The sequence below is a fragment of the Xylocopa sonorina genome, chromosome 17 (genome assembly GCF_050948175.1).
Source record: "Xylocopa sonorina isolate GNS202 chromosome 17, iyXylSono1_principal, whole genome shotgun sequence".
NCBI lineage: Eukaryota > Metazoa > Arthropoda > Insecta > Hymenoptera > Apidae > Xylocopa > Xylocopa sonorina.
Genome location: NC_135209.1, coordinates 4,502,499 through 4,528,580, shown reverse-complemented (window position 1 = coordinate 4,528,580; position 26,082 = coordinate 4,502,499). Strand labels below are relative to the sequence as shown.

The 26,082-nt window shown below is 47.5% G+C and overlaps 1 protein-coding gene across 1 annotated transcript; it reads left to right on the top strand.

Annotated features, from left to right (window-relative positions):
- The first annotated feature begins 7,560 nt into the window (after positions 1-7,560).
- On the top strand, positions 7,561-25,913 carry LOC143431158 (uncharacterized). Its single transcript, XM_076907714.1, has 6 exons — positions 7,561-7,706; positions 21,286-21,386; positions 21,904-22,052; positions 23,064-23,943; positions 24,495-25,010; positions 25,404-25,913. Exons 1-6 carry the CDS (start codon positions 7,619-7,621, stop codon positions 25,854-25,856), a joined length of 2,187 nt encoding a protein of 728 aa, XP_076763829.1. The 5' UTR covers positions 7,561-7,618; the 3' UTR covers positions 25,857-25,913.
- The last annotated feature ends 169 nt before the right edge of the window (positions 25,914-26,082 follow it).

Below are 26,082 nucleotides of genomic sequence, written 5' to 3'. Positions count from 1 at the left end.
GACAAACTGTTATACGGGGGTATAAAGAGAAGAGGAGACCCGCATATCGCTTCGAGTGATCGAAGAATTCGGCTGCTACGAGCCAGTCCCATGCTCGACCAGCAGCTAGCTCGCTGGCCTGTTTCGTATATAGCCTGACTGTTCGTTACGCTCGCTCGTTTCGATAAATCGTCGAGCTTTTTCCATGCCGCGAGTATCCGAGCTAATTTCGAAATAACGACGGACGATCCATCGATGTCCAAGAATACGCAATCAACCGTGATTGGAGTGACGAGGAGGTCTCTAGGGAGGGCGGTTCCGGTTCGACGCCGGAAGTTTGGAAAGGAATCGAGGCACGTGTCGCCCTCTCTCGTTAGGGGGATGCTATTCAGCTATTTATTTAACCCTTCGATGGTTCAGCTGCCGCTTAAAAATTAGCCAAAGAAAGTAAGAATAGTGTTGGTGGTGCAAAGCTTTGAAGCTCGTTCGAAGATAAAAGAAGACGCGGAAGGAGCGCTCGAGTCGTCGCGTGGAAAGTTAAGGAGTCGAGTAACAATCCATAAAGCGAATTTCGAAAGTTCCTGCCTCAAGTCCAGCGAATAATATAACGGCTTCTCGTTCGACTAAACGGAGAAGACCCGTGGCACAGATTACGAAGGTCCGATCGGATGCAATCTCGAGGCTCGCAATCAGATCAGGTGCTTCATCAGGATCAGCGGGATTCGATTTCTCCGAGGTGATTTAGCGCTCTTTTTTTTTACGTTAAAATGATAATACAGCCATGAACGGAACGAGAACGATCCTCGTATCGGTTAAAATGTGGAAGTCGATGGGAAAACATTGGGACCGGGTGGCACTTTAACGAACCAGGGATTTACGAGCGACCACCGACGCGGGCTGTATTAACAAAATTTCTGTCGTTCATTACGCTAATGAATGCAAAATCGATTGATACGTGTATATCCATAATTAACCGAGACCAACTCAATTTCGAAGTCGGTCCAGTCGCGGGACGGGGCGGCTCATTCAATTATCGACAGGCCGTAAACTGGCGCGCGGATTCCATAAATTGGGTAATTAGAAAATTTACACGATCGAGCCGGATCGAGATACGAGCGTGCGCACCCGTGGCGGTCGTCGAGACGCGAGAAAACGAGCTGGCTCGTCGCTGGGGACGATGGTACGCGACTCACGATCGAACGCTGGGGGTGAAAAGACGCGGAAAAACGTGCACGTCGAGTGTTTACATGACGGATAACGAAACTAACGAGCCTAATCCAATTTGAGGGGGCTCCCGCTCGATTCTGCGAGCTCTGGTTAGACGAAGGCACCCCCTGATGGCTGGGTGGGAGGAGGACGTGCAGGACTCTCGGTTCAGCCGTGGCATTTTCTCGCTCGCAGCCCGAATTTCATTCGGTGGCCTTTCTAATTCACGAAGAACGCTCCTTGTTTTCCCCAGCCGGCGTGTCGTCTCTTTTACGACGTCTAAGGTCGTTTTCGTCTATTCAACTTCCAATTGGATCCGGTAATTGCCGCTAAAATTATCCTCTAACCCGCCTCTTCCGTTCCTTCGTGGGCCCCGTCCCACGTACAGATCGATCCCGCACCTGAAATCTTGCGCACCCTCTTTCTCTCTCTCTCTCTCTCTTTCTCATTCTCTACCCTCGGTCATCTATCTTTAGCCAACTCTCACCTTTCTGGGTTAGACTATTTTAAGATGCATTCTCCTCCGAGCCGGACCGTCGAAAGTTTATTGTGCACCTCTGCGACGGGTGCATCGTCTCCCCAATGCTGCGTATCATGCAGCTTTCCAGTTGCTTCAGCTGTTTCAGGATACATTCCGTTTCGCACTGGACTGTCGAAAGTTCGTCGCATACTCTGCACTATCGAACAGTAGAAATATATCTTCTGTAGAAATCGAAAATCGTTACGAACGAATACTCTGCCAAGAATACTTGCAAATCGTAGTCGAAAGAACCGCGAAGATCGTTTGATAAAATTCCTCGAACCAGATGCGACTCAGAGTAAGCGTGTTAAGTTCGAAACGAACGCCTCGAAGACCGCGGCGTAAGTTGAGCCGCGACGATCGGGACTGGTGGCTGCAATTAGAAACGGCTAATTGTAAGTAAGCGACGAAAGGCGTCGTGGAGCCGAACAGCTTCGATCCTCGCCCCATTGGCCGCCTCGATGCGCGCAGGCAATAAAGTAGTTAAACTGAGTAACTTGTTGGGCCCGGGGCCGGGAGTATCTCAAACTATCCAATTACCGTTCAAAGATTCAAATTACGCGCACTTGTACGGAAACGGAAATTTGTTCAACTGGACGAGCTTCGTTTCGATCCGCCGCGATGGAGTGCCCAGCCTCTTTTATTTGTTACGCCCCTATCGACTCGAAAGCTGTCGCTGCCAGACGGATAAAGATCTCCCTAACGACGATCCTCGTGATAATTATGATATTAGCGGGATTCAAGAAAGATTTCACTGCGCGAGGGAGTAATTAGTGCGTAAGTTCAGGGGGTAGTTAGAAAAATGCCTCCGTCAGGATTTACCCAATAAATGAGATAACCAGCGAGGCACATAAGTGCTTCTCATAACATCATACTAAAAATGAAATTTAAATTCCTCCTCGATTCCACATTTCGTTTACTCCTCGATAAGCTGTCGTGCGTAGGAACGATAAAATTCGCACGCGAGTTATTGACACGGCAAATACAGAGCCGCTACTGTATTTAAATATCAAGAGAAGCGTAATCTTGATTGAAGTCTGGTCGCCTTGAAATAACTCGAATCTATCTAAATCCATTTCTGACGATAAAAAAAGTACAAGTTCGAGCAAGCTTTCTATTAATCTCGAACAGTCCCACGAGTAAGACATTGTCTCGCGTTTCTTCTATCCGCGCTCTTGCCCTTCGCCTCAATTTCCTCGACCACCGCGAAAGCCCAATTACGTTCAATAAAATAATCTCAGCCTCTAACCGATCAGGAACGGGTAATCGCGGCGGGTAGCTCGATAAAACGAAGTTCATTTCGCAGCTCCGCCGTAAGAAGTTTATCAGCCCCCGTCTCGAGCGGAGGCTCCGCGATATTGTCTTCTCGAGTTTATACGATTATAGTCGAGGGTTGTAAGCGAAATCTTACGAATCCAATAGCCCGTAACACTGACCGTTTGAACTTCGAACGGCGGCAGACTCGATCGCAAGTTCGATCATTACGGTTGAAGTCATCCGTAGACCTCGAGCGGTCCGTCTCGTCATTAAGGGGTTGAACTTTCGAACCGAGCCACCGTGTCCCGTTCCCCAGCGTTCGTATTGGTATTGTTTCTGGATACGCGCGTGGCTGTTTCCTTCTTCGAGGGCATAAATTTCACGGCAGACGAAACAGATCCTTCGGACGTGAACGAAAGAGAAAATGTCGCCGCACGGAAATAGCCAGCTGGGGATCTCCGTGTTGGGTGCGATAAATATCTGGGTTTCAACGCGTCCAAGAATTACCGTTCTATTAGAAAAAGAGAGGCAAATGAAATTTCTGCCGTCGTTTCGGTATTTAAAGTCGCTTGAAATACCTGCTCGAAGGTGGAACGGACGTAATTAAGCACTGAACGAAAGGTGGAGGGATCCTCTTTGCGAATTGATGTTTAAAGAGGTAGACACTTGAAACTTGTCAAAGATTCAAGACGCTTATTCTTTTTTCTCGCTCGTGTACCGTTATTCTGGTGTCGTCGCTGTTGTATTCCAGACACGGTTGTTGAGAATTTGCCGAATAGTTGAACTGCGAGCTTGCGTTCTGAATGTGGGAGAGTAAAAAGCGCCCTCTGTTCAGGGTGCGTTTAGATCCGTTAATAACGTGTCGTGAATACGAAACGCGGCGTTCTCGTTCTTAACGTTTCCGCTCGCGCGTGAAACTTTGCGTTTGCGATCGGGGAATGCGCGCGCGTTAATTGTACCGTGTTAAAGAATGCCAGCTAGCAGGACTCTTTGATACTCTCGTTGCTTCGTGACTGTTATGAAAATTAAAAAAAAAATTCCATGTAAACGTGGAAGGAAATCTAACGTAAGAGTCGAATAAAGCAAGGGAGTGATTTGGAGTAATGGTTCGACGTGTGCAACAAAATCAACGTTCCTTCGCAAAGTTATTGGCTGTGCAATATTTTATGGCTTCTATTAGTTAAATATTTACGAGCATTTTACGAGCCCTTGAAACAATCTTGTTTAACGTTCTACAATATCGCCGCGATGTTTTATGGAAGAGTTCCCCGTTCACGTTCGCGGCAAGACAACTGTATTATCGTGTATTGTATTATCTTGCTGTGAATGAATTAATGACGGGGAGTCGATAACGCATCGGCATGTGTTTTCTTCGAGAACGGTCCGATAAACCGAGTCGTTCAATATTTATGAAGTGAAAATGGGCGTACCATAGATTCCATGCAAAATATATACTTACACGAGTATAGTTTTGATCGATAGAACAACAAGTACCGCGGAAATTTAATTAATTAAATAGAGATCACTCGACGCAGAAAGGCATCTCGATTAATTATTAAACGTACAGCACCGAAATTATTTCGAAACAAGATCGTTACGTTCAAATACAATTGAGAATAACGCCTGAATCGCAAATTAACCATCGAATTGCTAATTAGGAAATTTTCAATCGATACCACGCTGCTGGTCTAATTACCGCAAACAGAGGTCCTAAATAAATTAACCGTGAGTAATTAAAAGTGGAGCGACACGATCATTATCGTGATTAATTTCAACGTCTGAGAGGCTTGCATAAATCAACGAAAAATCCACGTCTTTGGAAGACGTCGACTCTAAGTGATATACGAATTGCAGCAATTCGGAGTCGCTTTATCACCGTGAACCTTGACTCGAAATATCTCTTGAATGGCGTGAACTGCAGCGTGAACTTCAAGGGGGGCTGTGTAACACGACGTACGATTAGAACCAGAAAGAGATACAATTTTTATCAGAAGCCTGTCCAACACAAGATGAGAGAACGCGAACTCGATGGAATCAAGGGACACAGGCTCGAGACAACCCTCTTGGCAGTGAAAGTAACCACGAGATGGATGGAAAAACCATAAGCAGCAATTTCTGTCGCATCTTAAACCAATTACGATGGAACACCAGCGTCGTATTTAAACGCTGGAGTCCTCGCGATAACGAAGACGTCGCGCGACAGGAAGGGGTGCGGAAGAAGATCGAGGAAGAGGGTTGGCTCGATACCCTCAGGTCCTCCAGTTGCCGAAGGCAAGCATCGAAGGATTAACGCGGCCTAATTCGAGCAGCTTAGAAGTGGCGAAGACAGGAAAAGAAGGGTCGGAAGCCGGTAATTCCGGAGGCTGCTTCGCAACTACCGAACCGAGCCCGTACCAGGAATAAAAAGCGACCTGATTATCCTTTGTTTTATCCCCGGGGAATCCGAGCGGCATCCCAGCGCGGGATTCGCCGCAGCGGGGCTAGGGAAAACTTTTTAAAGACCGCCACCGTACCTCAGCGACGGCTCTCTCGTTCCGTGACCTGTTTCACCGAGCAGGAACTTTCGGAATTTCGTTCGAACTCCTTAACCGTGGCTCGCGAGCTCTCTATTCCTCCTCCCTCTCCTCTCTATCCTCGCGTATATACGTAAAGACGTCTGCGTCTATCCGTCTCCATTTCTTTCACCCCCCCCCCCCCTTCTTCATCCTCTATCTCGTCTCGTTTCATCTCTCTCTTTCTACGACGACGAACTACGCGAGATCGACGAAGCTGGAGGAAGATCGAGAGGAGGACCAGCTGAGATCCAAGTCGAAGATTTACCGCGTGGAGCGAGGCAAACACGAGGGCGGCGCGCCAGGTGAATCCCCGTGGATCGCGACGCCAGGGATCACGGGATCGGAATAAAGATCGGATAAAGAGACACTTTTATCGAGCCGAGAAACGGCGACCAGCCGCGGTTACGGTCACCACCGGTGGAATCGAGGAGAGATTCTATTATACCCCGCGCCTTTACGGTCGTTACCGTTTAATGGATCACCGTGTTTGAGACACGGCCAGGGATTTCTCCTCGTGGAACTCGCGCGACGCTTTACGACGACGAACGCTGGATACTTTTGATCGCGACGAATCTCAACCCTTCCGACGGATCTCGGTTTGAGGGGTTGTTCGCGGGCAGAGCCGCAGGATTCTTGGCTCTGATTCTCAGAGGATAACTTATTTTGTTCCTTTTAGAAAAGCACTTTCGTTGGTTAACGATCTTTTAACGTTTCTATTAAACGCCTGGAGTGTTTGATTTTGTAAAAATTTACGAACTCTTCAGTCAAACAGAAGGAATTTAATTCTTTGAGAATATTTATGTTCCTATTTTCCTCGCTAACTACAAGAAATTGAATACGATTTTAGAGAAAAAGGAGGTAAATAAGAGGGTAAATAAACGTCTCGGTTACGGGAAACCGGTTTGATTTGTTCTTTGGTGTGTTTCGCGGGTTTCCTGCCGGTGGTTTCCGCTCGAGCTGGTAAAAATGGGAAAAGAGAAGAAACGAAAGGATCTCCGCGGCATGTTTCCCTTAATCCACGACCTACTAAATATCCCCAGTCGGCGTCCCCTTTTATTTTCCCCGCAAACCAATTTCTCGCTTCATAGAGGCGGCGGACAGGTATCCGCCGCGAGCACCGCTTCCCGCTCCAAGAAATGAATTCCGTCCGCGAGGGAGAGAGAGGGTCCGGTTAAATCAGCCTCTGTATGCACGCGGACTCGTTCGTCCGCTTTTATTTCAATTTCGCGGCGCGCACGCGGCTCGTTAGGGGCGGCAAAGAAATGCTCGAGGAGAAACCGCGGCGAGAACGAGGAACTGGAGCCGCGGAACAATTTCGCCCTGGCATTTACGCTGATGCGCGTAAGTCGTGGGACAGTTAGCGAAATTGAGACGAGGGACGTTGCGTTCTTTTCTATTAACCGCGAATCTCAGCTAGTTTTGACCAAGTACCCGAGAAAGTTACCCTAAATTTAGAGAATTCCTTCTTATCGACCCGTCAACCACATTCTACGGTCTCTCCTCAGCTTCAAAATTAATCGAACTAATTGCAATACGTACTTCAACACTCTGTTATAATGAAAAATAGATACTTTTTAACAGATTATTACACGAAAATCCTAAACTACAGAATTTCCCAAGCAACGTAACAAAGCGATAACACATGGTCGTCTCGCAGAAGCGACGAGAGGCGAGGAGGGCCGTAGAATCTAGAACAAGCGAGCAGAAATCCCCCGCTACCTTGAGATTACCAGCAGGTTAATTACACGAGAGAACGCCTTGCTTCTGTTTACCACGCCGGCTATTTGTCTTGCAGGTGTTATCAGCCAGGTGATAAGCACCCTTGCCGACCGTGAAACCGGTTGCCAGCAGACACGGCCGTGTTCTTCTCGCTCTTTCCTCGGAGAGCAACCCTCCGCTCGCCTGGTAGCCGTCGTCGACTTCGAGGGGTGGCCTGTGCGCGGTCCTCGAGCTCTCTCTCTCTCTCTCTCTCCCTCTCTCTCGTGAACACGAGGAGCATACGCCGTCACCGCCGCTGGGGAACGCAACGGGGGATGATGGAAGACGAGCGGGACGAGTGAAGGCAGAGCCACCGAGAGAACGCTATCACGGAACAACGAAGATGAGATGGGATGCCGCGCTCTACCTACTCACGCTGCTGCTCCTCTCGCTGCTGGCCGATCTTTGCCAAGCTCTCGTCGAGACACGAGGTACGTGGCAATTTTTCGGACTTCGATACACGACCCAACGTTCGTCGCGGGTGCCAGCGCGACGAGGATTAATCAGCGCCGATCGAGAGACGCTGGGCTGTACACTCTCGCGTTGGCATACGCGTACGGTTGGTAAAAAGCTTGGCGAGCGTCCGCGGAAAGCAATTTCCACGGGACGACGGTGTTTTCGTATTCTTGGGGATATCAGAACAGGGGATGGATGAATTTCGGACCCGGATATTACGTTACGGATGCTCCACTGTTCTCCCGAGATGTTTGCAGCGGAAAAGCGTATCCCAGTTTTTTGTTCCCCGCCTTTTTTCTCCGGGTTTCGTCTCTTTTTTTTTTGCGAGCGCGCGCGAGGAAACGTGCAAGTCCGCGCGTTGCCGGGAGGGATGAGTTTTTTTCCTCCTCGGTGGAGGGAAAAGTTTCTTTCAGCGATCCGGAGGGTAATTACACGGTGTTTTTTTTTTTTCAAAAATAACGAAAAGTAACTTAATAATCTCGTATTTTCAGCTCGTTTCAATTAATTCGAGCGTCCCAGGGTTTTATTGCCTCCTTGGGACCATCCTCGTTGATTCTCTCGTTTAAGAGAAACAATCAGACGTCTCAGATCAGAACTCAATTATCGTGACTTCGATTCGAAGCTTGAATACTTTCGACGCACGCAGCTCTGTTCTCTTTGCGATCGAAAGAGAGAGAGAGAGAGAGAGAGAGAGAGCAAACCTCGACGCTCGACTCTGTAATCCAATGGAAGAGGCGGGAGACACTTTTTCCAGACGGCAGGGGGAGAACGAAACTGCCAAGTATCGTTTGAAATTCAACGCGCGACAGTCGGCGGGGTAGGTGTTACCTCAAATAAAACGCGGGTGAATTAAGGATCATCCGGTTATCAGATACGTGCCGACGCATACGATTAATTACATCGAGTATCGCGCGGCCCGTGGGCCAGCCAGAGGGGTTGCTTAGGAATTTTTCGCGAAGGGGCGAAACGGCCGATGAATATTCATCCGAAGTCGAACATAATCCGACGCTTCGACAACGTGACGATCATTTCTGATTTCCCCTTCGATCCGACGCGGACGGTCACCGGGTATTCAAATCGCGCGGTGTAAAGCGGCCAACATTTAAATGGCCCACGTATTCACGGCCCGCGCGAATTAAACAATCGGTCGGTCGCAATTATTCGTGCCCCGACCACCCCCTGCGGCGGCACGCCATTTTAATTAACCGGAGAAATAATAACGTCAATAATTTCGTGACTCGATTGGCCGTTCTTCTTTTGTGCTATTAAAACGCAATTGGACGAATTAATTAACGAGCGCCATCCATTATCTGCGCGAGGGAAGGAACATTTTAATAGGTAGGCGATAGGTAATTGGTTTCTTTTCAGTCCAATTTCGCGGTGGGATTGGAATGAAATGTTTTTTCTGTTCGATCTTACGATTTTGTTGCGTTCGTATAAAAATGTTGATGGTGTGCGTGTATTGTTGTTTGCTAGATCGATCTAATTTTTCCAATTCCCACGTCCACCCCACGCTCCGCCAGCGATATTTCAATCCAGCGAATATTATATTAATAAAACCACTCAATCAGCCCGGTGGCGAACCGAAACGAACCGTGCAGCCAATCAACGCTCCGAATAAATCGCAAAACTGTTTCGATTCTTGGCTATCTAAAAACAATCAATTTAAAACGGTCCCGCTGCCGCGGTGGTAATCCCAGCCCCTAAACCTATCCCACGGTTTGCGCGTTTGCGCTCCATTAACATAAATACCGCGATAACGGTGGAATTATTTTAGAATTCGCGCGTATCCTAAATTACGTCTATCTCTCTGGTACCAGCCTCGTTATCGCGCCCGACAATTCTGTTGAATAAAGTGCAATTGACTCGTTGCGGAATTTTCGTTCCGATAGCCCGTTTAGGGGATGAAGCGCGCTCGACGCGGTTGCTGTGGGATCTATTCTTCGGCTACTTTTTTTGCGCTTAGAAAACTTGCGCTTGTGATACCGTGGATGACTATAGGGGGTTGGAAAAGTTGGGTTTGTGGTATTACTGTAGGCGCTTTGAGAACTTATGCTTGGAAAATTTGCGCTTTGAGATATTACGCTTGGAAAATTTGCGCTTTGAGAACTAACGTTTGGAAAATTTACGCTTTCGGTACTTATTCTTGGAAAACTCGCGCTTTGAGAACTATCGCTTAGAAAACTTGAGCTTTGAGAATTTATGCTTGGAAAATTTGCGCTTTGAGACCTTATGCTTGGTAATCTTGCGCTTACAAACCTTGCGCTAACAAAACTCACTCTCGTGATACTATGAACATCCAAAATCGCTTAGATACCAATTCCATCACAGAGAATTCAAAAAATGGCACGATGGTAGCTAAAAGCCAAGACCCACGAACGCGCAACGCCCCACGTAACGTTATTCCGTGGACGTAATGGCTGTTTACCATACAAGGGCAGGCTCGAGGAACTTAACGATTCGACACTGGCAAAAAACTCGGCAATTATACGCAGCCGCCGACTAATTTGCAATTGACTCGCGTGCGAATCCACCGGTAATTATTAGTATCGTCCGCGGCATTATTGCCTGGCTAGAGGTCCTCACGTTCGAAAGGGCACCCGCGATATATTCTATATTGCCGTGGTCGGTGAATTATGGAAATTGCCCGGGTTCGTCTGGCCAGGCGACTGGCTAATTAATTATTAATGCCCTCCGCTACTTATTAGTTGTCGGATGGACCGCGGATGCCCTCGATTTTTAGCCAGCCTCGCCGCGTTCTTGTAATTGACTCGTGACTTACGGCCATTGCTGGTGGTATTTAACGTGGCGTGCAGTCACGATTCGATCATTGTCGTTCCTGGTGGACTATGGTGCTCCGTTCCTTTCCTCTGAATAGATTATTAGATTGGTTATCCGCGTGGCAAGCGTTCGATCAGATTATCGAAACGAGGGTTGTCTGTATTCGATGGCTTTAGAAGCTGTGATCGAAGCTGGATCTATTATCGCCTTCATTAGCCGATCGAAAGAAGTTATTAATTTTCGCTCACCCTTGATCGTTCCGGTCACACGGTTCACTTAAATTTCGTACAAAATTTCGCGTTACGAAGACTGCAGTTTTCATTCGACGGGGCGTGGAAATTAATTACTGGTAACGCCTCACTTACTGCTAATTATACGGCTTGGTTATAACGTCCGCGCCGCCGACAGCAATATTCGATGCCGTTCTACGGCTTTACCTCGAATAGATTCTCATTAATGATCCGTCAAAGGTGTAATCATTTCTCGTTCACCTCTTATTAATCCTTTAGAGGGCCCGTCATTAATTATTGTTCCACGCGTTACTTTATTATACAGGAGCGCGTCGTAAGGAAGGGGATTGCGTTTCGAGCACGCAAAGGATCTCGAAAGAAACGAAAAAGTATGAAAAGTCTGTTTTCTTCTCTGCAACGTGTACCACGATAACAAGTATCAGGGTACATAATTAAAAGTCGTGTTAGTCAGAGTTCACGAAATTTCCGTAACAACGATAATCTTCTTTATTCAATGTTCCTCGTGCCAAAGCGTTAATGAAGCTTTAAGAGCTGGGAACGTTAATAATTGCAGAACGGATCTTAAGAAGAGAAAGATCGTAGAAATAAACCGGTACGAGATCGAGACAAAGGTTGGAGAGAATTCTAGGCAACAAAGCCCGTTAAATAAACGAGGAATCTGCAAAAGAATCAGCGAGGCTGGGGTTTCAGCAAAAATCGAAAAACTGAAACGACGGATAGCTCCTGGGTTAAACAAACTTGTAAGTACAAAGTATCTTGGCGCGAAGTGCTTCCGTTTTATTTCTACCTCTCCCACGGGGCAGGAATAGAACCACTTTAGCTTGCATTCTTCCTGTTTCCATTTCTATTTAAAATTACAACCCCTCGCGAGCGTCGCGACGAGGCTGTTTCGGATATCGTCCGCCATCGAGTGTCGCGCGATCCTATCGCGTATTATTAATTTGTGTAATTGCGGGGCTGCTCGATTTTCACGGCCGCGTCAGTTGGCTTCCACGAAATTTGATTAGATTTCCGTGTCCACCGGGTGGAGTATAAATAACCGAGCCTTTACTCGATTCTCGGGCCATATAAGCCTTTGAGGCTTAGTGGGTTACACTGCGACCCACTTAATGTAATAACGATAATGCATGGCGGATCAAATTTGATCCCACCTTCCCCAGAGCACTGTGTCTTTAAAGCACATAGATCCAATACCTGCTATTACCTATCGGTGATGAATCGCGCGCGCAGCTCGCGCGTGTGTGCGTCGAGAGTGCGCGCCCGCGACAGCCGGACAATCTAATCATGATTCATGCCAGCAATTATGCGTTAAATTGATTTTCCATTCAATTTTCATTGCATCACCGATACACGGTGTCTTCAATTTTAGAGAATTATAACCGCGCTGGGAATACAATATCCGCCAACGTGCTCGATCGGTTCAATGGGCGATCGCGTTTTATTTAAATACCAGAATCGTTGTTCACAGATTTTCCCTTTAATTCCCGTCATTTTCTCTGGTCTGATTACATCGAGTATTAACATCGATGGAACCGTAGCGGTAGCCGCGCGATTTCTGCTGAAAATATTTTTGTATCAAGTAAACGGTCGCTCGATCCGCGGAGAAAAAAATTCGCTTCCATACGAGTTTCGAAATGTTATACGCTGTTTATCATCCCCTCTGGTCCCATGGTCAGGCGCTTAATAATTTCGCGCTCGCAGCGGGCGCAGAATTTTATTAACCACTGTACACATCGGGGAAATCGAATAACATTTCGCGGCAGCGTAACTCCGTAACGTTGCGGCATTTTTGCCGGACGTTTCTATCGACCGTTTTTTGTTTTCCACCGTTTATTTTTTCCCCCGCGTGCATCGCGAACTATTTGCCAGCAAATTCCACGGGAAATATTCATTCGCTGCGGAACAAGTCGTCGCTAACCCACGTACGTGTAGACCGTATTTACCAGGACCCAACAGTTTGCGCGGAAATTCATTAACTGTATCAATAAACAGTTGTTGCTTAAGCACTCGCTAACTGCACCCTAATTTTCGATTATACGCTCGGCGAGCGTGTAAGGCTTTCATCGAGAGGAACGCGCGCCGCCCGGAAACTGCTTGGTAATTGGCTATTAACGCGAGCATTTACCTTTGACTCGTATGCCCTTATTACGTATTCCTTTATGTCGTTAGCCAGCGTTTTAAACCTTGCCGCGCTTTTTCCTCGATCGACGCGGCTTCCTCCACCGCCTCGACGCTAATTGCGCCCGTTAGTTAGTCCCGTGAACTAGTTTCGCACGCTGGTTGAAACGAGATCCCAACTCTGGAGGAGAGAGAATTATCTCGTTACCCAGCTGGAGGCTAAACAGATTAAAAATCCATGCCATTTACAATTACGGTGGTGGCCATCCGCGCGATACGTCCGGTTTTTATTTCGACTCTGCTCGGTTGGTACCGCTGGTACCCACGTGTCGCGCGAATTAGCGACTAATTAAAAGCCCCAGCTATTTTCCTGACAGTGGACAAATTGTAATTAGTCCTGTCGTTTTTAAATCGTTCTTTGCTTACACTGGAATTGTTTGTAAGTTTCGAGTAACATCGAGTTATTAATTATCGTCTTCGCGATGGTTTCGAGTTGGTAAAAAATTGAGGGTACCAAGTTAGAGCTTGCATTTCAATCTCGATTCTCGTTCGATTTTGCGATCCTCCTCTCGCGAGACGTTCGTCAAGTAAAACTGTGCCTTTTCGAAGGGAATTCGATGACGACAGCGCGGTTCAATTGGATACCAGGTGCTGGAGGTAACAAATGTAAATCGTTCGCGTTTTACCGCTGAACAATGCATTCAGAGGAGGGCCATAACGATCCAGGACACTCGCTTATTGCCCCCACGAGGGTCGCGTCTAATATCGCCCAGCTGTATCGGCAGAGTTTCGGAAAATTAGTCGAACCGAGACTGCCGGTGGCGGAGCCGTCAGAGTTCGTCGTTACACTCTCTACGCGTGATTTATGCCAGCTAATTTCCCGCCATTTTATCGGGGGTCGATCGCGTTCAAAGGCTGCGATGCATACGGAAGTGCACGCCTCTTTCGTCCCGATTGAATCCGTGAAACGCTGCCATATGCTCCACGAAATTATGTCAGGAGCCAGTGATTCCGTCGACGACGTTTCGCTCGAATCCAATTCACGAGAGATTCCTCGCTGTTGCGCGTCGCGTATGAACCCACTTCAATTTAATCTACTTAATTTCTCCTTTGACTGGGTTCGGGAGCTCGCTTTCATCCTTCTGACTTCGGATGAACCGCGAACCTTCATTGAAATCAAAGAATTTCTAATCAAAGCTGTTTTTGAGAAACGAAAGAGTCATCGTGTATCGCGATGCGGTGTTTTAAGTTCGCGCGAATCGATCTAAACCGGAAGATGAATCTATAACAGCGAGTCCACGCAATTTCCCGCATAATCGGTGAATTTCAGTCCGGCGCAAGGTCGACGCAGTCTTTCACGGAGGCTCTAACGATCTCGGCTAATTAAGTTGTCCTTCAATCTACGCGGATATTATTATAAAAGGGGCTAACGCAGTTTCAGGAGGCGGGGGACCTGGTCTCGACGACTTGGACGATTCCGTTTGCCGTCTCGACGAGGGACAAGGGCGCAATCTTCGCCGCGGGAACGCGCACCTATGGGGATATCTCGTTAAGAACGAATTTACATTTACCCTTTTGTGCCCTTTTTTCTGCTCCGCACGAGGCAACACGCGACTGAATTATCCCGCAAACGACCGCAATTGTTGCTGGGTAACGTGACCAGGCTGCGTTCAAATCGAGTCTCCTGGAAACGCGTTAAAAAAGAACGTTTCGGTGTCCGTGATCTTTTTTTTTTTTATCTCGCATCGAGTCCTCTTTTTGTTCCCGCTGGTTCGAGCGGAATTCGAGGTTCTTTTTTTTTTAATGTCCGCACGGTGTACGTGTCTGGTTTGCAAGGAGTGATTTTTCGTATGCTTTTAGACGCGGGAAACGTTGGGATATTCATGGAAATAAGGGAGTATTTGAAAGTAAAAGGAGGCGAATGAAAAGGCGGAATTATGGAAAATCAGTCCGTTTTTAAGGGAGCGTACGGGAAATGATAATCATTTTGAGTCGAATACCGATGTTGAGGTGTGCTTCGAGAAGGTTCCCCGCTGGAAAATTTTTCTATTCACGAGAAGGGTTCTGTCTCCTCGAGTGTTATTCAAGATGTGAGTATAGTCGATTATTAAAAAGTCTACAGTGCGATAAATGAACGATTCATCCGGAATGACGAAATTGCAGACGCTGGTGGGGAATTCTGGAATCGTGATGAGGATTTTCTCGCCGAACTGCGAACGGTAAATTTTCTCCTGTTGCTATACTTGATATATACGGCTGGTGTGCTCTAACCGTATGCAAATCTCGCGCTGAATCGATGAGTCGAATGGTGCGCGCACCCCTCGTAAATCACTCCGCAGCAGCTAACAGGAAATAGCATTTTACTTGGTAGAGATTGACTTTTGGACTTAGCTACGCGTGCCATTTTTCGCTCGTTTCCTCGAGTCCTTCACCAATTCTAAAGCAACTGTTTCCGTTCGCAACAACTATTACCTCTGCGTCAGTTTCGTACAAAAACAGAACGACCAGCGTAATAAAAATTTTTTATCGTGCAATCCTGGCGACACAGGATCGTTTCTGGGGAAACATTCGATTTCACACGATACACGTTCCCCCCGCGTGGTAATTTAATGAATGCTACGCACACCGCGCGATTCACCTTTCATCGCGTATGTACAAATAGCTGTTTGAATGATCCGCGTCGCTTTCAGCGGGCGTATCGCCGAAACGAACGAATTGCATAGCCCGTTCGATCAAAAGGACTGCTGAATATTTTGTTTATCAACGACCTCTCTCGTTTCGTTATTTTCATGCGCGAAATTGTTGATTGAAAAAAAAGGGGAGACAGTGGGGGAAATAAGAGGGTGGTCCAGACGATATCGCGGTGCGTGGAGCGGCGGAGACTTTAAAAAACAGCCGCGTGAAAACCGGCGCACCCTGGCGTATTAAACGACGACTGCGTGGGCGGTGAGAGAATGATAAAAATACGAAGCCGCGTGGCGACAGGCTGCCTCGATACTGAAATTCCCTGGAGAAGCAGGGTGGCGAGGCGGTAATTTCGCTCTAAAGAGAAGAAAAAAAAATCGAAATAATTACCCAGCGGAAAAGAACGAAACTGGATCAAGTGCATCGCGATTCGAAAGCGCCATTAAGTTGGTATGGCCGCGTTTTAGCCGCGGAAATTCAATCGGCGCATTGATGGAGTAAACGGGCGACGGCTGGGCCTGGAAGTGTCGAGGGGCGAGAGAGGTGGTTGCGGAGAGAAAAATAGGGCGGAGAAACGAGACGAGAGACAGAAAGAGAGAGAGAGAGAGAGGGTGAAAAGAGTAGCAGCGGATGGGGGCGAGGCAAGAAATCACGACGCGGAGGGCCGCGAGGAAGAATGGAATCGGAGAAAAAGGAAGGGAAAAGAAAACCGCGGGATAGATTGAAAGGGTAGAAGCGCGACGGAAACGTTGAAAAGAGCGTCCGTATCATAGACTCCTGACGAGCTGAGGAGGATGGCGAGCGACAGGATGCAAAGGAGACCGATCGAGAGCTGCGAGGGTGGACGGGGACGGGGCAGGAACGAAAAAAAGGACGTGGAACGAGAGGAAGACGGTAACAAGGGGCTGGGGGAGAACATAAGAGTCGCAGAGAGGAAATAGCATCAACGAGCGGCGCTTCATTTCAATGGAATTGGCTGCATCAATGCCAATTAATTAGCTGGTAAACTCCTGCCGGTCGTCGGCCTCTGAGTAATTTCATTAGTCCCTGGAACAGCGCTCGAGAGAGAAAGAGAGAGACGGGAGAGAGGGTTGAATAAATAAGGTCCTGTTTTCACCGTGAATACCGTCGTCCAGCGTTTCGACAACGATTTCTCACGTTGGTCAGACCCTAATCGGTCGATCCGCCTCGAAGATGCCGCGCGGCTGTCCTGCGACGCCGCCACGCTTACGATTAATCACTCTTCCTCCAGCCGACCGGAAGGACACACGGTGCTGTTTGTGCTTCCTGGCAAACAGGGATCTCGTCGTGCTCGTGGTCGTCGTTCCACGAGATCAGCGAAAGAAACTAACTCGTTTACGTTGGATCATTTTTTTTTTATCTTCCTTTTTTCCCTCTGTTTCTCGCTCTCTCTCGTTCTTTCTTTCTCCTTCCGTTGGCTTCGTTCTCGTTCTCGTTACGTTGGGAGAAATTGATGAGGTTTCGCGAACGAAATTCCGTGAGGAGAACGAGGTTGGTGATTTATCGAGGCGCGGCGAAATAAATGATTCGGGCTGATGAGTCTAACGAGAACACGGACGGGGATGGAGTCGTGGATTTTGAAGTTCGGGTAAACCAGACGGTGGACTTCGAGATGACGTTCGAGAGCGAATCGAGTCGCTTCGATTTAAAGGGGAATTTAAAGTAAATTAAACTCAGAGCAGAGAGAGCATTCTTCGAGGAATATCCGCAATTTTTTCCCTTTCTCTTCTCGTTTTCTCTTCGTGTTGTTTGTTCTTCGTTCGAGCCTTATTATTCGCGTAAATAAAAGATGTTTATTGTTAATTACTCGAAGAACTTTGATGCGACGGAGAAACGAGGTGGACGATGTAAAATCGATGAAACGCGAGGGGTGAATTATTTTGCGAAGACGTGAAATTTCCATTCAACACGATTTCCTCTTGATTTCAATGAAACCTTTGGATTGAAATTATTTATCTCGTTGCGCGCGAAATTGGTTATCCGTGCCGTATTTTTCTCGCGAATTAATCAATCCGGCATTATCGGGAATAATTGAAACGGAAAGCGCTCGCAGACGATCAGAGAAATTTAACGACGAGATTTAGTTTACTCGTCAAACGAAGTCACACGGTACCCCGTGGAGAGCGTAAAGTACCAGGGAAAGCTTTTAATATTTTAATGCATGACGCTCTCGACCGTCTATTCGGGACGAAAATGATGCCCCTTGATACGTTTCGCTTCGAGAAAACTGGTCGTCCTCCTGTCCGCGTGTAATCGCGTGAACGCTTCAAAGCGTCGCACGAAAAACATTCGCAATTCTGATCCTCTAATGAGTACGAGATATTCGAAGAATGTCAAAGTGATCCTATAATTAATTGGACCTTTTCAAGCATCTCTTTTTTTCTCCAATCAAAATTCATACGAAGCACACTCGCGACGAAAGTAACGCAGGAAAGAAACAGCGCATCGCTCTCGCACGAAAATGATATTAACTTTAATTAATTACCCCGTATCACGTACAGAGCACACTTTCGACTCTCGCTGTCCGGCTCTTCCGTTATATTCCACTGATATATCCAGGCTCGTTCGTTTTTTGTTAATTACTTCACCCCGTCCTACTCTCATTCATCATATAGATACACAGTTAACTCTTTCAATCTCCGCGCGCGTAACTAACAGCCCGCACTTAGTTACCATTGCCGCGACCGACTAAAAACCCTTTTGCGCATTTAATCAACGCGTGCAGGCATTAATCACGTTGATTATTGTTCGATTTTACAAACGCGACACTCGGCTACGCGGAGCTCTGGAGAAAAAAATCGACTTTTCGATGCGCAAACTGTGCGTAGCCTGCGGAATTCGTCGCATCGATCCATATTTTGCCTCGAACGGCCAACAAAAGCTGCGGCGAACGGGAGCCACGTGAAGTTTTTAGCCGCTGCTCGATCGTTCGCCCTCGACTCGGGGAATCTCATTAACGAAGGGACTATAATCGCGTATCCAGGGATCGAACGAGATTCGGGAATATTTAGGGCTCGCTGGAAAATAGAGTCGGATTAGCCCTGGTAAGCAGAAATGCGGGGGGTTCCGGTAGCCAGCCGCGATTAAGGCTGCGCGACGGGACGAAACGATGGGACGAGGAGAAATCGTTTAATTAACGAGCCGTTCGAGTGACGGTGTAAGCAGTTACGCGTGAAACCAGTCTGCTATTACCCTGGCGTCGATAATGGGATCGACTGTTAACGATAATTGTCCGTCGCTCTGAAATTGATATCGATGCCAGCGTGTATTCGGATATTAATTACCACGGCTGGGTCTTGTAACTTTATCGTTATTATTGACGATTTCGATCGGCTGGATTGTATTCGAATCACGGTTTTAATTTCGCTCGGATACAGCCGCGCGCGGTTGCGCTAAACGATAGTCGAACTCATTGGTAACAATAACAGGTTAATACGTTACAGAAGCTCGCAATAATCCCTGTCGCTTCCTGCACGCGTTTAGAAACGCATTGAAAAAGATGTAGCAGATGCTTTCCGTTTCAATTTCTGCCCGCTGCGAACGAGTCGCAGACGTCGTCGAGCTTTAATCCCCGTCAAATGAGCCATCAAGAGCCTCGAGACCGGGGGCGGGCCATTGAACAAGGGCAATCAGCGCGTTTCAGCCCTCTGAGAGACTCACCCGTTTCCGGTTTGCCTGGCGCGCTTATTTCGAACGCGACGCGCCGATTCGTTCGCGTTGAATATCCAACGCGGAACGCGGACCCCTGTTTGCGCGATCGTCCTAACAATATTCGTGCCGCGGACGGCGATACGGCGCGGGTATTATTTGCCAGACACAATGGAGGCGTTGTGCGAGTAACGATATAAGCGTGAATTACGCCCGTCCGCCGCCTGCTGGCCGCGACCGATACAGTGGCTTTTCGCGCTCTAACGATCCGCTTCTTTGACTTTAACGCCGCGCGAAACGCGCCTGGATTACGGGACCCGGTCCCGTTCGGACCGCGGGGGATGGATCTCGGACAGAGGCGATTAAAAGGGATGGACCACGCCACGGGTACACGCTGGCCTTCCAAATAAATGAGCGCCACGCGAAAGGGGTGAGAGTCACCCCTTCGAGGGCTGTCCGTTTCGTTCTGGTTCTTGGAAATCGATGGTCCTTTTTCTACTTCGTTTTTGGGATTATAAAGTTTGCTGTTCGAGTGCTTGGGTATTTTTGGAGTCTATGGTATTTCAAGGGAGCTCCTTGTTAGAAAAAGTTTGTATACGTTTATGGGAACAGTAAGTACAAAACAATGTTCCTGGCAAACGAACGATCCGTTTTTCTATTTCGTTTTTGGGATTATAAAGTTTGATGTTCAAGTGCTTAGATATTTCTGGAGTCTATGGTATTTTACAGGAGCTCCTGGAATCCATATTTGTCTTTTTATACGTTTGTTATAGAAAGTTTGTATATATTTATGGGAACAGCGAGTACACAACAATGTTCTTGGCAAACGAACGATCCGTTTTTCTATTTCGTTTTTGGGATTATAAAGTTTGATGTTCAAGTGCTTGGATATTTTTGGAGTCTATGGTATTTTACAGGAGCTCCTGGAATCCATACTTGTCTTTTTATACATTTGTTATAGAAAGTTTGTATATATTTATGGGAACAGCGAGTACACGATGGTGATTGGGCAACGATTCTTGCTTTTACTGGCCTTATCGATTACCCTCTGCATGAATTCATTACCGTGACCACCGAAAATATCCATCGCAAACGGTTCTATCTGATGTTAATATCGTTTCAAACGGTCCGTCGTTGCATTCGCAACTCTTCTCGTGTCTCTTTGCGTAGTTATCGAGCTAATGACACGTTGAAAAACAAGTTACTCGCTGTCTCCTGCTGCCCCGTGCCGTTTGACTTTTAATCCACTTGGTCGCTTCTCTGTCCTGCCCTTTATGAAATGAAGTATGTTTGCGCTCCTTTGTTCCTCGACGACTTTTAAACAGCGAGCCGCGTTGTTTCGACGATAATGTCAACGTCCCCGGGTAATCTTGGAAAAACGAGAATAACGCACCGCTTTTACGTTTAAAAGCAAAATATGCACTTCTATATAATGAGCAGACTCTCCAAGTGGGTACAAACTATCCCGTTGAAGCGTTTTGCTCTTTTGAGGGGCGCAAAGACAACTGTTGTGGCTGTTCGTTAGTTTTTTACTGGAAACTAGCGTGGATTCTACGTCTCTCTGTTTTCTGGGCATCCTCTGATCGATTTCGTTCGCGACGCACCCCTCTTTGGCTCGCAGAAACTCTCTGGCAAGCCAGCCACTATAAAATCGCAACGGAACGTATTCTTTCTCTTTATTAACATATACAAACGATAAATTAAATCGCGCGTGTTTATCGAACGACTCGATATACGCGTTACAAGTTCGTTTTAAATATTTTTCATGGCCAACAAATTTGCACGCAGCTCGAACAAAGTTACGCTCCATTTCGTTGGTGGACACCAACGAGATGTAATGCGAAAGTGTGTAATTGCCAGGTTTGTTTAGTTACACGATATTTGCGTACGTCACGTACGCGCGGAAGTGAAATGAAATAGCGTCTATGTTCTGGTTTAATTCGCGTAATGGACGGCTCTGCCGAATTCCTGTCCCGTTTTACGTTTTCCTGGCGATAACCGTTCCCGTCTGATTACCAAGGATCACAGGCAGCATTTTATTTTTTCGCAGGATGCAATCGTACCGTCAGAAATTCCGTCGGATGGATACGATGGACTGGTCGGATGGGACGATGCACCGTTCGCATCAGGGCGCCTCCTAGAGATCCTCAGGTTACCAAATAAATTGTTATTATCGTTCGACAAAGTGGTATAATTATTGCGAATTACTTTTATCAGCTCTCTCTGTGCGTGAATTAATTTCAATTTGCCCCTTTGACAAGAACTCGTCGTTTATAATATACCACCCTGTTTATTCCTCCTCGTATAATTTTAATTTGATCATCGTAGAAAGAATAAACACGGAGCAATAATGCAACCGACGAAATTGATTACGTTTTATATGGAGATAAACAGGGGTGTAATATCGCAGAGATATTTTGCAGTGAAACCCTTTCAAATTTTCGTTCGCGCACTGAGTTTACTTTTTAATTTCGTACAGTGTCGCTAAATTTTTCTCCATGGAAAACGAGCTTGCGCTCGATGATTGAGAATTACTTTAATCTCTTACGTTTTGTTTTCATAAATTTTATATCGCGAACAACTATGGATCAATTTTACTCGATTCTCCCGTGTAATATTTCACGATTTCATTTCTCAGCTTTTAACGAGAGAATTTGGCTGGTTGCAGGTGATCGAGTTAAAAGTTAGGAGGCTGCAGGTCGGTTTCCTGAAGGAAACCAGATGCGAGGGCGCTTACGTTCAATTTTCTGATGGCAGCGAGGATGTCGGGGATGAAACAGGACGTTACTGTGGCCACGTGAGCGGCAACACGACCAGGCACGATACACTTCAATTCCCGGTTACCTAACACACGTATCTGTTATCGCAAACAATTTATGCGTTCGCGATCATCGGGCGAGTGGTTCTTCTCTTCCGTCGTCAATCGCTTGTTAGGGAAAACCAAGCGCGATTATGCGCCAGGAGATTTCCATAAACGTCTCGTCGAATCAATTCCCCATAAATCTCGTCTTATTCCATTTGTTATTCTATTATAATCCCATCGAATATTTGATATCGCGGGTGGACGCGCGCTGGTAAACGCGCAACAATTAGCGAGCTAAATCATTACCAGGGTATAAACATTTGCGCGATCGAAAGCGCGCGAGACCGTCGGATAGTTAAAATAGAGGGGTGATTGATGGGATCGTTAATGAAAAATAATTAACCGGTTCGAATGGTATTCACAGCAGGTTGTGAACCGAACTTCTGTGCAGCTCCGATGGGTAATGGATTAAACAGATGCCTGCTGGTCGAAATGTTACCGCTTCAAGTCGCTTACAAACGCGACGTTTAAACGTTCGATGATTTTCATTCGATTTCATTTCGAGTCTCAGCCCACTTTCGCGATCCTTTGTCATCGCCTCTCCGTCTCTGCTGTTCGTTCAGGCACGCGTACTTAATTATTTTCCAATATATCGAAACGTTACACGCGGATACGATTTTGTACCGCCAGCAATGTACAAGAATAACAAACGCGCCGGTAAATCTGACTAAATATCCGATTAATAATCCAGGATTTCGTTAATTAAACGGGCAATTCGATCGTGATTTGTAGGAGCTTGTAAATCAACGTAAAATACATATTACAAGTTGCTACGTTCCTGAATAATTCATCAGGGTATCTCGAAAAGAAGACTCTTTAACCCTTTAACCGTAGTTACAGTCCATAAACCGCGTACTAAAATTCTAATCAGAGCTATCCACATTATACCCTCAGTCAAAGATTTAAACATATCTTTTAACCTACTAAAAACCTCTTCTCCTAAAACAATTCATTTCTAATCACAGACTGTTCCTAAGAAGAGGTCCCAATCTGACAATCACGATGGACTCGGACATGAGATACGCCGCGGAGAACCCAGTAATGTTCTCCGCCCAGTTCTCGATTCTACCAGCTCAATTAGCCGCGGAGCGCCACCGCGGTTTCTCCCCGTCCTCTTCGTCCGAGTGCCCTTTGGAGTGCGCGGTGAGGAACGATCGACGCTCCTGCAAGCTCGCCTCGCCAGGTTACCCTGGCGTGTACCCTCGTGGGATCAGGTGCAGAGTGGCCCTGGAATCGACCTTGGGTCGCTTCAAGATCGGTGGCCAGTTGGACGATCTCTTCGACCTGATGAACCGCACGTCGCAGGACAGCTGTCAGACGGAGAACTGCGAGCAGCACGTGGAGATCGTCGCTGACGGTACGTACGAGGGTCACGCGACGGAGGAGGCTCGCGTTAGAGCGTCGAGGAGCCTCGATCACGAGGACGAGCTCGAGTTTATCATCGGTCAAACGTCGCGGAAGGCGAGGAGGGGCAGGAATAATCGAAGGAGGCTCAAGAAAGCGAGGATGGAGACGGACGGTTCGAAGGGCGCGCGTGGCAACCCCCGTGGAAGGACGCGGGGCAAGGATATCCGGGTAAATAACGGCCAGTCGAAGGAGATCAACGCTAGAGGCGGCTCGAGGCAATCCGGTGGCTATCGCGATCAGGAGACGCGGATGGAATCTATCCAGAAGCGACTCCGTCACCCGCAGCGCGTCCATAAGAAGTCCATGGACTCGATGGACACCGGGAGGGATTCTGATCACGATCTGGAAGATATATCGGACGCGAGGATCCTGCCGGACGGGACTGGCCGCGAGATTGCTAGGAAAGGCTTCAGTCAAGAGAAGATCGCCGTGTTACAGGTGAGTTAGCCGGGTGAATTTAGTTCGAAGGGAAGAGCGATGCTGTGGATCGTGCGAGGATCGTTTTGGCCGACTCGCGATGGGAACTGAATTTTTAGTGACACTCGTTGTCGATAGTGATAAGTAAAGGATTCTCTATTTTCTTGGTAACGATTCAAGGCAACTCGAGTAGAGTCTACCACGTGAAATCGAATGTTCTACTTTTGGAATTATCGACAGATAGAAATGATCGCCAATTAGTATTCCTCGAGATCGCAGACACCTCTATCGATCGCCTCGAAATAGTAGTTCCGCGTAATTGCAGAAATTATTTTGCGAGTACCGGCGTGCTTTAATTTCCCGACGAAGGATGCAGCCGGTAACTAGCAAACTCTCTCCCCGAGCAGTTCTCACGAAGTTTCCCCACGGAATATAGGGAAGTTGATTAAACGTTCCGTTTCGAGTCCGGCATGAGAAACAGACGCGGACGCATAACCGCTCGGATAGCACGATCGAACCCAGCGAACTTCCCTCGAGTCAACAGTTTTCCTTTTCTTTCACCTCTGGCGAAGGTCCCCGACCGTCGACACGCGAAGAGGACTCGAATGCCTGAGAAGTTGGGTAGCACCAGTTGCGTCGGTGATTATCTCGCGTTGCTCGAGGACGTGGACGGGAAGATCTTCGAAATCTCCAAATTCTGCGGGGAGGGCCACGTGCCGCGGATCCTTTCGCGTGGCAGGAACATCATCGTGGAATTCTTCGCGGAGCACGACGGCACTGTGATGCACGACGGCTTCCAATTGTCCTTCCACGAGACGGACGACGCGTCTGGCGTGAAACGCGAGCAGAGCTGCGAGTTCGTTTACAGGAGCAGCGAACGGACGAGGGAGAGCATCAGATCGTTGCAGAGCTGGTATCCGCCTAACACTTTGTGCAGCTACAAGTTCCTGGGCAGACCCTCGGAGAAGATCTCTGTCCACATGAAGATAGTCAGGAACGAGCCGGAACAGGAATACGCGACGCTGAAACGGAACCTCAGCCTGAATTACTGTTCCGGGAACGAGATCGCGGTTTACAACGGGATTGAGGTGGGTATGAGAAATGAACGTTTCTTCCTTCCTGGCGAAGCTGTATCTTATTATTTATATTATCGACTAGTTAGTATTTTAATTTTGTTATTAATAACACGTAATTCTTGCTAACAAGATATATTGCTCGTACACCTCTTCGCTAAATGAATCTCGAATCAATTCTGCTTAGTTTCAGCCGCGCGATAATCATTTTACCGTTGCGTCTAACCCTCCTGTTAAATTTCACGTAGCACGATGAATATTAAATTCAGAAACAACTCGGACAGCCCTCTCCACCCCTCTCGTTTCTGTTATTTTTCTATCCCGCCAGGCGCGGTTCCTGTTATGCTAATTATAAATCGCAGCCGTCCCCATCGCGATAAAATAAACACGGGAATATGAAATTTCCAGGCGAACAACAGCGTCCTGGTGTGGTCCTACTGCGACGTGTCCCACCAGGACATTAATAACATACAGGTGCCCCTCACATCGGCCGCGAACGAGCTGCTGATACAATATTACAGCGCGACGGGCTCCTACGACGGGCAGGAGTTCACTTACACGATATCGTACAGGTTCGTGAAGAGATCGCAGAACTCGACGACGAGGCGTCAGGTGCAGGACGATTTCAAGCTGATCTCGCTGAGGCCCGTCAACTTCTCCGCGTTGAACCTGAACGAGAGCGAGAACTGCAACTGCGACTTTGGCGACAGGATCGGTAGCTTTAAGAACTGGTTCATGGTGCTCGTCGTCCTGGGAATAGTCTCGTTCCTTGGCGCGGTCCTCACGATAATAGCGCTGCTCGCCAAGTGCATAAAGATGCGATCGATGGAGAAGAAGCTGCTGCAGACACCGAAACTGTGAGCCCGCTCGAATCCTCCGACCCTTTCTCTCCTCCTGCGTGTACGAACGAAACGGATCTCTTAACGGTTGGATCGTCGTATCCTGCGCAGTCGTGGACGATCGATCGTTTGTCGAGGTGTTCGCGTGTTCGACTGCCGCGGCGGTAATGATTCCAAGCGTTTCGTCGCGTGAATCGAAACGCAGTTCGAAATTAAAATAGATCCGCGAACCGGTTAATGCAGCCACA

Coding starts and splice junctions, on each gene's coding strand:
- LOC143431158 (XM_076907714.1), top strand. CDS start 7,619: ATGAGATGGGATGCCGCGCTCTACCTACTCACGCTGCTGCTCCTCTCG. Junction 22,053..23,063: donor GTGAGCGGCAACACGACCAG/GCACGATACACT, acceptor TTCTAATCACAG/ACTGTTCCTAAGAAGAGGTC. Junction 25,011..25,403: donor CGGTTTACAACGGGATTGAG/GTGGGTATGAGA, acceptor TGAAATTTCCAG/GCGAACAACAGCGTCCTGGT.